This window comes from Carettochelys insculpta, chromosome 22 (genome assembly GCF_033958435.1).
Source record: "Carettochelys insculpta isolate YL-2023 chromosome 22, ASM3395843v1, whole genome shotgun sequence".
In the NCBI taxonomy this organism is placed as follows: Eukaryota; Metazoa; Chordata; order Testudines; family Carettochelyidae; genus Carettochelys; species Carettochelys insculpta.
Window position 1 is genome coordinate 18,260,030 of NC_134158.1, and position 13,579 is coordinate 18,273,608.

The window sequence follows — 13,579 nt, forward strand, 5'->3', positions numbered from 1 at the left end:
CCAAACCCCCATAGTGTTGGACACTGCAGATTTGTGTTTCTATTAGCTGTATTACGGTAGTGCATAGGCATCCCAGTTGCGGATCAAGCCCCCCACCGTGCCAGATACTGAACATTTTATTCCTATTAGGTGTATTACGGTAGTGCCTAGGCCTGGATCAAGACTCCACTGCGTCGAACTTTGTACAATTGCACTCCTATTAGAAGTATTAAGGTAGTACCTAGCTGTTCCGTTCAGGGTTCGGGCCCCAACTGTGTCAGGAGCTGTACATTTGTATTACTATTAGGTGTATGATGGAAGTGCCTAGGCACCCCAGTCATGGATCAAGCCCCCACTGTGCCAAGCACTGTATCTTTGTACAGTATTGCTATTAAACTATTATTGTATCTTCTAGGCACCTCACTCTTGGCCCAGGGGGCCCATGGTGCTAGGGGCTGTACAGACACTCCCCAAAGAGCTGATTCATGCATTGTTCTCATTTCTTGTTCGGTGTTACTCCAGCCCCTTGCATAGATAGGTTCTGATTCATGACTGGGGCTGCCTGGGCTCTACAGTAAACAAGTATCATTATTATTAACTCTCTACTTCAAAGCTCATGCCTGTGACCTCATAATACTTTCACTGGAAACCTACTGGCTGGTCAGTTTCACGTTTTGTTTAGTTGCAGGCTTTGGGGCCCAGCCACGGAAGTCAATGAGGATCTTGGGGTCAGCACCAGCGTTCCTGCTAATATTTTCCATCTATGGATGGAATAAATTTTGTGCTGTGCACCAAGGTATGTGCAGCACCCACAGAAACACACACTGGCGGCTATGAGTGGCTGTAAGCTCTTTGCTACTCAGCTGAGCTGCACCTGAAACTCTCCTGAGTGGCCACCCTTTGGGTGCACCGCTTACTGGGAACACCATCAGCACTCGCCCGCTGCCTTGCCATCTCCCCTGTCCCCAGCTTCCATCATGAAAGCCAGCTGCAGTAGGGAGTTATCATCCTCATACACACGCCAGCCACTGGAGAGGGGCAAAGACCCTCAAACATGGGGTGGGTGGGGGTCCCATTCCCCCTTCCCCCTTGGGGAGAACACAGGGACACAGGACCAGAAGACCCACGCTGAGGGCCGCAGCCCCAAAATCACAAGAGCACAGCTTGAGCCCCTCCCTGTGAGAGAGGGGGAGCAGCCCTGCGTGTAACCCACACAGCAACACTGCCTGAGTGTGCAGAGTGTCTGAGCCCCTTGCTGCGGGAGGGGGAGCTGCCCCCAAGCATCCCAATGGAGTGCTGACTCCCAGGCACCCGGCTGTCTCTCCATCGCAGCAGAGGGCTCTGTGCCGGGCAGGGCAGGAAGAACACTAGGTGTGGATAGAGGGGTGTATGTGTGGGGTTAGAGGTGTATGGGGAGAAATGGATGGATGTCTAAAGGGGAGCAGGGGATGGATGGTTAGAGGGGTGCAGTGGCTGGTGGGGTGCAGGGGAGGACAGCTAGAGGGATGCAGGGGAGGGAGGAAGGGAGGGGTGCAGGGGATGGATGGATGGTTAGAGGGATGCAGGGACTGGCTGGCTGGTGGGGTGCAGGGGAAGACAGCTAGAGGGATCCAGGGGATGGATGGATGGATGGATGGATGGAGTGAAGGGCGCAGGGGATGGATGGATGGAGTGAGGGAGGGAAGGGTGCAGGGGATGGATGGATGGTTAGAGGGATGCAGGGACTGGCTGGCTGGTGGGGTGCAGGGGAAGACAGCTAGAGGGATCCAGGGGGGGGATGGATGGATGGATGGATGGATGGAGTGAAGGGCGCAGGGGATGGATGGATGGAGTGAGGGAGGGAAGGGTGCAGGGGAAGGAGGGAGGGAAGGGTGCAGGAGATGGGTGGATGGATGGATGACGGTATCTGGGGACAGCTTAATGGATCGATCACTCTGGAGCCCCCCCCCCACCCCACTTGAGGCCGTGGAGCAGGGGGAGGGGGAGGGGAGCTCATGAGCAGTGACCCCCCCCCCATGGGTGCCAGGCTCAGGGGCTTTGCATCCAGCCCGCAGGCAGGGGACTGAGGGACCACTAGCAGGTTGCTAGGGAAACCGCGGAGCCCTTGGGCTGCTGGGAGCGGGCTGGCAGTGAGCATGCCCGGTGCCGGGGTTGGGAGGGGATGCAGCAGCCGGGCGGGCGGAGGAAGGACGGGGGAGGCTGGCGCCGGGCTGCAGCAGGGCCCGGAGTGGGCAGGGGGCGCATTGCGGGCCCCCGCCCTCCAGCTGGGAGCGGGCTGGGCTGCACGCCCGGGCGGAAGACAGCAGCTGAGAACTCGGGCTAGATGATCACCATGGTCCCTTCTGGCCCCAACGTCCCCGAATGGTCGAGATCTGCAGGGCACCATCCTGCCTGGCACCGTGCCCCCTTCCTCTAGCACCCCCGTGGTGCCCAGGCACCCACCCTCCCCTGGGGGTGCCAGGTAGTGCCAGTGCTGCGTGGGAGGCTGGCTGGTGCCAGGCATGCCCGGGGCGGGCGAGGCGCTCACCCGCCTGCGCAAGCCCCGCTTCTCCTACGAAGAGAACCAGATCCTGATCCGGGAGGTGCGTGCCCACTACGGGCAGCTGTACGGCGCCCAGAGCCGGCAGGTGACGGTGGCCGACCGCCGGCGCCTCTGGGAGGGCATCGCCAGCAAGATCAACACCATCACCAGCTGGAAGCGGACGGGCCAGGAGGTGCAGAAGCGCTGGAATGACTTCAAGCGGCGCACCAAGGAGAAGCTGGCGCGGGTGCCCCACTCCACCCAGGGCGCCGGGGGAGCAGCCGCCAGCGAAGACACCTTCTCGGCGGAGGAAGAGACCATCTTCTCCATCCTGGGGCCCGGCGTGGTGATGAGGCCCGGCGGGGCAGAGCGCCACCCCGCTGCCTTCGCCCACGGATACCACCACGGCTCGGGTGAGTGCCCATCCTGGGACGGGACCGTGCCACCCATCAGTGGGCAGGGCCGACTCCCCCAGCCGGGTACGCCAGGGGCTTGCTCGCACCCCCTCGTGCAACAGGCAGCGGCTGGGGGCTTACAGGGGGCACCTGGAGCTGCTGCCCCAGGCTGGGCTGCCAAGCGAAGCACCATGGGTAAAACCAGAGGTGAGATGAAAGAGCCATCCGGTGGCAAGGGAAATCCAGGTGCTGTGGGGGTTCAGCAGGGGGTGCTCTCCCCTGGCAGTGTGACCCCAGTGTCCCAGTGTTGCACTAGGGGGCGCTGAGTGGGGTGGGAGGCTCAGCAGGGGGTGCTCTCCCCCCATAGTCAGCACTGACCCCAGCGTGGCCCTAGGGGGCGCTGTGCTGGGAGCAGGATGGGGGCATCAGCAGGGGCAACCCCAGTGTCTCCGGGGGTGCTGTGATGCAGGAAGCAGGGCCAGGAGCTGTATGCCTGTATGCCCTGGCAGTCAGCACCAGCCCCCATGCACTGACATAGGGTGGAGCCCAGCAGGTGCACACACAGCGCCCCAAAGCACAACACTGGGGTATGGCAGACTCACTGCCTGGGGGCTCCCCCCAACCTCCGTGAGCTCTGTTGACTGAGCTGAGTTTGGTGGGACTCAGCACCTCTGCAGGGGCTGTTCCTTTGGGGGCACAGCTAGTTAATTGGAGAGAGACGGTACCAGTCTGTCCTGCTCCTCGCAGCTCTGGTGCCAGCTGGTGCCAGCTCCGAGATCAGAACCCAGGAGTTCTGGACCATCCCACTGGGAGTGGGGAGGCTGGGGGCAGTTCAGCTCTTGGCCTCTCTGCTGAGCTCGCTGCTTGTCCTGGTGACAGGCCCCCCCGGCCCCTGTGGGAGCCAGGCAGGATGGGGCACTCAGAGGCGAGCCTGGATGCAGGAGTTCCGGAGGGCTAACCCCTGGGAGCGGATGGTTCCACTCCCCTCAGAGGAAATAGACTGGGGGGGTTGGTCCTGTCCCTGAGGGATGCCCCTGCCCCAGGGTGGCTCTGAGGCTGTCTCCAGAGCTGGCACTCTCTCTTCTCTCTGCAGAGACGCTGACTGGGAGCAAGGTCTGCTCCAGCCCTGAGCCCTCAGTCCAGCCCCCGTGCTGCACCTTGGACAGGGTCCTGCTGAGGCCCAAGGAGCGCGACTCGCCGGCGCCCCCTTCAGCTGAGCCCTCCTTGCCCCTTGTGCGGCTGGCCCCTTTGCCGGCTGGGCTGGGCCACCGACCCCACCGGGGACACTCGCCCATGGAGCAACTGAGCAAGGAGCGGCCCCCAGGCTCCCTGCCACCCCGGCGCCGGCGCCCCCGCCCTGAGCCGCCCCTGGAGCCCTCCCTGGATTTCCTGGCTGCTCAGCGGGAGACGGCTGAGGCCATCCGCGACCTGACCTACACCATGCGCCACAGCATCGACCGCCTCACGGAGGTGGTGGCTGCCCTCCTGCCCCTCCTCCCGGGTCAAGGACCAGGCCTGGATACCCCCCGGGGGGATCTCTTTCACCAGCAGGCACCCGTCACCTCTCCAGTCCCCGAGCCTCCTGCCAAGAGCCTGCTCCCTGCCGAGACCTTCACCACCAAGGTGGAAGCATCCCCTGAGCCAGTGGAGAATGGAGGACAATCCCAAGGGGGTTTCCCCATGGAAAAGGAAGGGGGGAGCCCAGAGGTGTCGCGGGGCCCCCCCCGCCACAGCTCCCCGCCCCCAAAGCGAAGGAAGGGGATCCCCGTTCGGAAGCGGAGGGGGCGCTGGAAGAATCTGTGAAGCCTCCGTGACAGATCCCGTCCCCCCAAACTAGACAGGTGCCGGGCACCAGCCACAGGACAGCGAGAGCTGTCAGTCGCAGGCCAGTTCTCCGTCAGCCCCCTCAGAGCCAACTGCCCCATGCACCCCACAGCGTAGAGGAGGCCCCGTCTGTTGTAGCTGGGAGCGATTTCCGCTCTGCCCCCCCGGACTTCGCTACGTTCAATGGGCCCAGTGTTTAATGAACCCCCAGCAAAAGGGCTGGACGTATGGACAGCTGGAAGCAGGAGACTGCAACATTCCGCCCACCTCGGCTCAGCTGGTACCCCTCAATCCCTCCCCACAGGCTGCTGCTAGCTCAGCCCTGGGATCCCCCCAGCTCTGCTGGTGCCCCTCACTCCTGACCCCCAGGCCCCTACCAGCAGAGTTCCCGGCTCCCCCAAGCTCTGACAGCGCCCTTCAATCTGGAACTGTAGCCCCCCGCTAACTCAACACTGGGCTCCCACCCCCCAGCTCTGCCAATGCCCCTCATTCCCGACCTGCAGCCCCCAGCTACTCCTGTAACCGGCCAATGTCACTAATTGTGTCCAGAGGCTGCATCTGGTTTATAAATGGATAAACACTGCCCAGGAGCTGGGGGAGATCCCCGGCCCCCTGGCCAGGTCTCAGCCCCCAGACAGGGAAGGGCCATTGTGGCCTCCCTCCAGGGTGTCCCCCTCTTTCTGTGTCTGTCTTGGTAATGCCCTGGCGGGCTCCGACAACACAGTCCCTCTGCTCTATCCACCCCCCATGCCTCAAGGTCAAGATCCGTGTCTTTCAGTGGCCCGGGCTGGGTTCAGATCCAGCGTCCAGGCCCAGGATCTGCCTTTGGGGGTCCCACTTGCAGGTTCCATTGCCCCCCTCCACCTTCAGCTCTATCCCAGAAATTTGGCCCGCCGCAGCGCCAGCCCACGCCGGTGACTTCCCGGCTGCCTACTACAGGGATCCCCCTTTGCTGCTCTGTAAAGCTGGACACCCCGTTCTGCACTGGGGGGGACAGGCCAGCTAGCAAGGCATCGGGCAGCAAAGGGTTAACCTCCTTTGTGGGGGTGGGGGAGGTGACCTCAGCCCACATGACCGGAGGGGGAGGGGTGTGAAATCTAGCCCCTCCTGTCTGCGTCACTTCCCCTTAAGGTCACCCCGACGTGGGGTGGGGGGTGCGCAGAGTAGACAAGGCCCGTCCGGTGGGGGAAGCTTTGCGCCCCTCGGTCTGTCCTTTTCCCAGGGCTGCGCATTCCGACCCCGGGACATGCAATAAACTATTTTCATACTGAAACCCCTGTGAGCTGTCTTGGGGGGCGGCTGCGGAGTGGGGGGGGGGCTGTTAGTTTATTCCTGCAGGTACCCACTGATCTCTGCACCCAGCCACCCCCAAACAGCTCTCCCCTCCGTCCATCTACCCCCTGCCTCCCCTCGCCACACACCCCCGCTGTGCATCTCCACCGACACCCCTCTACCCATGCACCCACCCTGCCAGGCCCCCCCATCTACAGGCCCCCTCCCTCCTGCCCCCCAAGTGCCATACCCAGCCCCAGCACGCCCTTCCCCTGGGTATCGGGGCTCCAGCCCCTCCAGGGAGCGGGGCTGCCCGGGCGGGGCGTGGGGTGGGCGCTACCCCGCTACATCTCCCCCCGCCAAGCAGGCCGGGTCCGCAGGGCGGGGGGGGGGGGGGAACGGAGCATGCTGGGAAGCGTAGTTCTCTGTCTCCCCGCAGCAAGGCCGATGTATTAACCCTTACTCGGCTGGAGCCTCCCCGGCAGGGTCCCACTGGGGACGAACCTCCCCCAAGGGAGCGGCGAAGGAGGAAGGAAGAGCTGAGGTGGGTGTGGAAGGACAGACGCTGGGTCCGGGTGCCTGGCGCAGAAGTGAACCCCCGCGCTCCCCCCAGCCAGTGATTGCGTGTGTTGCGGATGCTGCTGCGTAGTTCGCAGGGTTCCACCCCAGAGCTGGCTGCAGTTCAGACCTCGCGCCTTCCCCGCCCCGCTAAGGCTGCTCCTTGGAGGCGCCCCCTCCCATTTACTTCATGACCCCCTCCCTGCCCCTGCTGGGGCAAACCCCGGGGGCAGGGGCAGCTCAGTAGGGGGCTCTCTCCCTATTCAGACTTCTACGGGAGCGGGGAGGGAGCGGGACACTTTCACACCAGCTGGGACTTGGAGTGAAGAACCCAGGGTTGGATATTTCCTTGGAGGGTTTCAGTGGAATATCTCCTGGGGCCAGTCTCACTGCAATGGGGGAGGGGGCCTGGAAGCCAGGACGCCTGGGTTCTGGCTCTGGCTCTGGCTAAGGCCTGGGGTCTGCTGCTTAGACCTGGGCAGGGGAGGGGGCAGGCTTGAGTTCCAGGGCGCCTGGGTTCTATTCCTGACTTTGTGGGGGGATAGGATCCCGTGCTTGGGGAACCAGGACACCTGGGTTCCATTCCCTGCTCTGCCACTGGCTTGCTGGGTGAACTGGTACCAATCTGGCCTCACTTTCCCTCTTCATATAACAAGCCGAGAAAAGGGTGTGTGCGAAGGGGGAATCCACCCCAAACTATTCAGGAGCGACACCCGTAAGACTTTGAGCAGAATTTCCAGCTCCGAAGCAGCGGCTCTGTCCCAAGAGAGTTCCTCCCGGACGAAATCATTTCCTTAGTCTTGAGAGTCCTACAGGACCCCTTGTTTTGTTTTGCCACCACCCCCAAGGAACCTGCCCCGCCCGCAAGGTTCCCTCTTTTGCGGGCTCGCGCCTGGCCCCTTCCAGAACAGATCGCGCTCTGAATTGCAGCCACTTCTGGGGTGGAACCCAAGTAGATGGAGGCGGGGGTCCCCGCCAGGCCTCGGTCCCTTTAAGACAGCCCGGTCGGGCGGGACTACACGTCCCAGCAGGCGCCGCGGCGGAGTTATGTAAGTTTCTCCCGGAGTGGGGCGGCCGCTGCGGGCGGGCGCGGATCGTGGCTTGCGCGGGCGCGCAGCCGGGCGCGCAGCGCAGCGCCGCCGCAGCAGCAGCAGCCATGGCCTCGGTGCAGGCGTCCCGCCGGCAGTGGTGCTACCTGTGCGACCTGCCCAAGATGCCGTGGGCCATGATCTGGGATTTCAGCGAGGCCGTGTGCCGGGGCTGCGTCAACTTCGAGGGCGCCGACCGCATCGAGTTCCTCATCGAGACGGCCCGGCAGCTGAAGCGCAGCCACGCCATGCAGGACGCCCGCTCGCCGGGGCCCCCGGCCGTCAAGCACGCCAAGGACGGCGGGGCGCTGGAGCGCTACGAGCGGGCCCGCGGGCCGGGCGACTACGCCCTCAGCCCCCGGCTGCCCAATGGCCTGGCCCGGGCGGAGGACGGCGTGCCCGAGGGCAGCCGCCAGAGCCCCACCGCCCGACGGGCGCTGATGGGCGCCGTGCCGCCCAGCCTGGGGCTGATGGGCGCGCCCCAGGGCTTGCTGGCGGCCGTCTCGGGGCTGGGGGCCCGGGGGCCGGGGCTGGGCCTGGCGGCTGCCTCGCCCCTACTGGGCGAGCTGGGCAAAGGGCGGGCGCCCTACGGCGACTACGAGAAGGAGAAGCAGCGCAACACGGAGTGCCTGGCGGAGCTGAGCGAGGCCCTGCGGGGCCGGGCCGAGGAGTGGCCTGGCAAGCCCAAGGCGGTGCGGGAGCAGCTGCTGGCCCTCTCGGCCTGCGCCCCCTTCAACGTGCGCTTCAAGAAGGACCACGCCCTGGTGGGGCGCATCTTCGCCTTCGACGCCGCCCCCCGGCCCGGCTACGAGTTCGAGCTGAAGCTCTTCGTGGAGTACCCCTGCGGCTCGGGCAGCGTCTACGCCGGCGTCCTGGCCCTGGCCAAGCAGATGTTCCACGACTGCGTCAAGGAGCCCGGCAAGGTGATCTCCTCTGGCTACAAGTACCTGGAGTACGAGAAGCGCCACGGCACCGGCGACTGGCGCCTGCTGGGCGAGCTCTTCACCGAGGGCGTCCGGTTCTTCCGCGACCCCCCGGCCCCCGAGGCCCTGCCCCAGCAGTTCCTAGACAGCAGCTGCGCCATGCTGCCCAGCGCCTTGGTGCGGGCCGGGCCGCCCCGGGCCGTCATGCGGCGCCGCAAGGCCTCCCCAGAGCCGGAGGGGGAGGGGGCCGCGGCGGGCAAGCTGACGGGCGAGGAGCAGCAGCAGCGGCAGAATTGGCTGCCCCAAGGAGTGGCCGGGATCTACTCGCCGAGCATGGCCCACTTGGCCGCACCCGCCGGCCAGGCCCCCGCACCTGAGGGCGCCCCACGGAACGACCCCTCACCCATCACCGCCCTGAAGAACGTGGCCGACGCACTGGGCGCCGGGCAATCGCCGAAGGACGCCAACCCCGTCCACTCCACCACGGCCCGGCAAAACAGCGCCAGCCCTGCCTCGCCCGCCGCTTCTGCCCAGCACCGGCTGGTCCCACGCAATGGCGAGCCGGGCCAGGCGTCTTCATCCTCTTCCTCCGGGGCCCACTCGTCCGGCAGCGCCGACCCGGCCGGTGCCCAGAGCGCCCCCGACTCTTCGGGGGGCCCCAGCAGCGCCCCGCTGTGCTGCACCATCTGCCATGAGCGTCTGGAAGACACCCACTTCGTGCAGTGCCCCTCAGTGCCCGGCCACAAGTTCTGCTTCCCGTGCTCCCGTGATTTCATCAAAGCCCAGGGGGCAGCTGGCGAGGTCTATTGCCCCAGCGGGGAGAAGTGCCCCCTGGCCGGCTCCAACGTGCCCTGGGCCTTCATGCAGGGCGAGATCGCCACCATCTTAGCCGGAGACGTCCGAGTCAAAAAGGAGCGGGATCTGTGAACTGAGAGGGTGGGGGAGGGTCCATGGGGATGCCCCCTTGCCTGTGATCTGCAGGGCCCCCCACCTGTGATTGGGGGATTCCCCACAGCAAGAGGCCTCTGGAGTAACTGGCTCTATAATTAACTTATTGCTCTTTTTAACCTTTCCCAGTCTGGGGCCTTGTATATAATCTATTTTTTAATATTTCCATAGCAATCTTATATATGAGGTCATATCTACATAACCGACTGAGGGGGATAGCGTGTGTTTGGGGGTGGGTTGCTGCATAGCAGTATAAGGGAAAAGGGGTGGGGGGGGAGTCGTAAGGGACAGAGAAGGCCGGAGCCTGTTGGGGGCCGGCCTGCAGACAGAACCCCTCTGCTCTACCCTAGAGGGGATGCAACTGGGGTGGGGCCTCCCTGTCTGTCTGCTAATGTGTCGCCGTCCGGGCAGAGTGTCATCCCTGGGGGAGGGGCCGGGTGTCCATCTCTGCCCCCCATTGGGGCTGCAGCTACTGCCTGTGGAGGGAGGGGGCTGAGGACTGGCAAACTCAGCCCATGCCAATTGGAGGGTGGGGGTGAGACTGGTCTGCCACTGATCTGAGTCTGGATTGAAGCGGGTGCCCCCTAAAGAGGAAGTCTCCCCCGGCACTTGCTCGCTCGGTCAGCCTAGCCTCTGGGCACCTCGTTTAGCGGCTCCACTCCTGGCACGCAGGGTTCCAAGCCTGGAACACCCTCCGCCCCAACTCCTGGTCCCTGGGTGGGTTCCCCAGGGGGGCCCATATGGAAGTCCCCTGCATTGAGGACACCAGCACAGGCACCCTGTTGGTACAAAGCCAGAGGTGTTGGGCAAAGGACTAGCTGTGCCTCCTTGCCAGCCAGCTGCTTCTGCCTGTGCCCCTCACCTGCAGTCCCCTGCTAGCCTGTCTTGGGCTCCCCCCAGCTCTGCCTGTGCCCCTCACTCCAGCCCCACAGCTCCTGCTGGCCCAGGCCTAGCCTCTCCCAGCTCTGCCGGTGCCCCTTGAGCCGGACCCACAGCCTAGCTGGGAGCCAGGAGCAGGGCCTGCATGGCCTGGGGGGCGTGAGCGAGGCTCACAAAGCTAATTTCACACATGCTCGAAGCTGGGTGCAGAATTACAGCCGAGTCCACAGTGAGAATTAGCTCCTCGTGGGCGCCGCCCCGCCTCCCATAGCCAAGTGCCAGTGCACAGCAGTGGGGGCTGGATGGCCGGACTCCTGGGTTCAGGTTCCTGGGGGGCTGAAGCTGGGAAGACCTTGCCTGGGAGTGACAGGGGAGTCCTACTGCCTGAACCCAGCTTCCTTGGCCAGAGGAATGGGTTTGCGGGGAGATGGGGTTGGCTGACTGCAGGACCTGCATTTACTGCTGTTGCTGATGGTAGGACCCAGGCTGTATTGGGGGTGCTGGGGGTGGGGATGGCCGCCAGGACTCCTGGGTTTAGTCCCTAGCTCCAGAAAGGGAGAGGAGTCTAGTGGTTAGAGGGTGGGGGTTGAAATCAGGACTCCTGGGTTCCTTCCCAGGCTTTGCTATGACTTTACCGCCTGCCCATCACTGGCTGTTACTAGCAGCCCCAGAGCGCTCTTTGGCGGGTTCCCATGTCCGTGACCCGAGACAGGCACTGGCTATCCCTGGGATCTGGGAATAAGGGGTGATGGAGAAAAATGCCTAGACACTAATTCATTGGGGTGCCCCTGTGCTCCCTGGGGCAGGGGACTTTTCATACCCAAAGGCTGAGCATACGCATAGCACAATGTGGCCTCTTCTTGAGCTGTGTCTGGGGGCTGTATGCTGTGGGAGTGGGGGGCGGGAGGCAAAGTTGGACAAGACCCAGGTGGTGTGAGGGAGTAGAAGATTCTCCAGTTTTTGCCTCTCCCTGTCATGCCTGGCTGGGGGTGGTCCTTAGAGCCCCCCAGGGCCTCCCTGACAGGCCTGGACCCAGTGGGATGGGAGGGCGAGGCCCCGCTGGATGCAAGGGGGGAGGTAGTTGGTGGGGATGGTTAAGGACACCAGGGGGTCTGTTAGGGGCACCTTCAGGAAGGGGGGATCCAACCAGTTTGTGAGTCTCTTTGTTTTTGGTCAATAAACTGATTCTTCTGTTTGTTTTTGTTTAAAGAACAGGGTGGCTGGTTCTTGGGTGGGGGCAGGGGAAGAGGAGTGGGGGTTTCCCTGGGGGGAGCGGGGCTGGGGAGGGTTGCCAGGTAGGGATCCTGATGCGGGGGGGGTGTCGCTCACAGCTGGGGGTGCCCTGCCTGGCACCTGTGATGCAGCTGGTCTCAAGGAGCTGGGGTGGGAGGTGTCTGGGTTGTGTTTGGGGGGGAAATAGTCCAGGTGCTGCAGGGCAGGCTCGGCAGGGGGCGCTCTCCAAGGCAGCCAGGGCTGGCCCCAGTGTGGCACTAGGGGGCACTGTGCTGTAGGAGGGGGTTCGCTTGGTGGTTAGTGCCCTGGCCTGAGAGCCAGGACTCCTGGGTTCTGTTCCTGACTGGTACTGAGCTGGGCAAATCTCATAGGCCCCTTTGCCCCAGGGCTGTCCTAGAATCCCAGGGAGCCTTGGTCCCTCCCTGTCCTGGGACAGCTGCTCCCCCACCTCCCATCACTCTTGGGTCTAGGGCTTGAAAATCTGAGTAGGTTTGAGGCCAAGAATTGGTTCCGCTGATGCTGGACCCCCTGCGTATAGACACTCCCTGGGCTCCCACCTGCTGCCCTACCTGGGAGGGACCCCACGGGCAAGAAGGGGCTCGGGCCACCTGCCTGGTTCCGTCCTCAGCTGCTGGGCCAGAGCTGCCAAGGAGGGACCCAGCTGGTGCTGGAAGAGGGGAGCCTTCCTCTAAATCCAGCCTGTGCCCGTCCTGGGGCCCTAGGGGAGCCAGTGCCCCCCTAGAGAGAATGGCTGCCGTGCCCCCCATGAGAGGCTGTAGCTGCAGAATGCAGGGCATGCCCCCCCCGCCAACTTCTCTCCAGCACCAGCAACCTGGGCGGGCTTGGAGCTGGGGTCCGGGAGCCCATCGCAGGAAAGCAGATGGTCAGCAGGCATTCCTGCGACAGCTGGAGCCAGGCCAGGAACCCAGCTCATCTGCCTTGTGGGGCAGGCTCCGTGGGGGTTGAGTGGGGCCATGGGTCTGATGGTGGAGGGGATCAGGTCATTGCTCTGACTGTGGGGGCAATGGGACATTGGTCGGAGGGGGGAGGGGATGTTGGTCTGATGTGGGGGAGGGGCTGGACCAGACCATTGGTCTGATGGTGGGGCGGCTGAATGGGCCCATGGTGCTGATCTGGAAGCTTGTGCCCAGTGCTGTGGTCCCAGCTCCCCTGAGGGCCTGGGCTGTACCCTAGCCAGGTCTGCCCAGTGTGTGGGGAGGTGAGTCAGTGTCCCACGAGCTCCTGTCCCTTCCCATGCCCCCCGGAGCCCCCTTGTCTCTTCTGTTCCCTGTAAGCTGAGCAGTTGGGCAGCTGGCCAGGAGAGATCCCAGTGTGGCGCAGCTGATTAACAGAGCATGCAGTGCACATGCCTGGGTGCATGTAAAATTTATTCCACCCACAGATGGAAAGCATGGGAGGGAAGGTTGACTGTGGGGGTGTCACGGTCCAGGAGGGTGTGAGAGGGATGCGGGGGTGGCTCAGGACTGTGCCATAAGGGATGGTGGGGCACATCGGCTCTGTGCCCCCAACCCAGGCCCCCCTCACACCCCCACCCTGCCTGTCTGCCCCCCTTCAAACAATACCCCCCTGACTCTAGGCTGGGCCCAGTTCTGCGCCTGCATCCTCTGCCACCTCCAGCTAGGCCCTACCCTTGGAGGCCAGGGCAGCCCTGAGCCTGCAGAGAGTCGGCAGGACAAGGTGGGCACAGAGCTTGGGCAAGCTGGCATGCTCACTCAGGTGCCCAGGCCTGGTCTGCACCCAGCCCTGGAGCCCTCTGCCCTCACGCCCACCATCCCAGCCTGGCCAAGTGGGCCTACCCCTCACCCCACAGGTGGGTGGTTCCTGGAGCCCATCCTCCCCCTCTCACCGTAGGTCCCTAGTGCTTCAGGCCAGAAGGGGTTGTTCAGCTCATATAGTTCACCCTTTGCTCTGCCCCTGGCCAGTGACTTGGCCCCTCTG

At 63.9% G+C, this 13,579-nt stretch overlaps 2 protein-coding genes across 2 annotated transcripts; both read left to right on the forward strand.

The window, feature by feature from the left end:
• The first annotated feature begins 2,298 nt into the window (after positions 1-2,298).
• On the forward strand, positions 2,299-5,874 carry MYPOP (Myb related transcription factor, partner of profilin). The gene is made up of 2 exons (XM_075016592.1): positions 2,299-2,913; positions 3,989-5,874. The coding sequence occupies exons 1-2, from the start codon at positions 2,481-2,483 to the stop codon at positions 4,696-4,698; spliced, it is 1,143 nt and encodes a 380-aa protein (XP_074872693.1). The 5' UTR covers positions 2,299-2,480; the 3' UTR covers positions 4,699-5,874.
• A 1,751-nt stretch (positions 5,875-7,625) lies between these two features.
• On the forward strand, positions 7,626-11,569 carry IRF2BP1 (interferon regulatory factor 2 binding protein 1). Its single transcript, XM_075016160.1, has one exon. It carries the CDS (start codon positions 7,706-7,708, stop codon positions 9,485-9,487), a length of 1,782 nt encoding a protein of 593 aa, XP_074872261.1. The 5' UTR covers positions 7,626-7,705; the 3' UTR covers positions 9,488-11,569.
• Positions 11,570-13,579: the final 2,010 nt, after the last annotated feature.

What these genes read in the sequence shown, in the direction of transcription:
- IRF2BP1 (XM_075016160.1), top strand. Translation starts at nt 7,706, where the DNA reads ATGGCCTCGGTGCAGGCGTCCCGCCGGCAGTGGTGCTACCTGTGCGAC.
- MYPOP (XM_075016592.1), top strand. Translation starts at nt 2,481, where the DNA reads ATGCCCGGGGCGGGCGAGGCGCTCACCCGCCTGCGCAAGCCCCGCTTC. An exon ending in CGGATACCACCACGGCTCGG is followed by an intron (nt 2,914 to 3,988) that starts GTGAGTGCCCAT and finishes TTCTCTCTGCAG; the next exon opens with AGACGCTGACTGGGAGCAAG.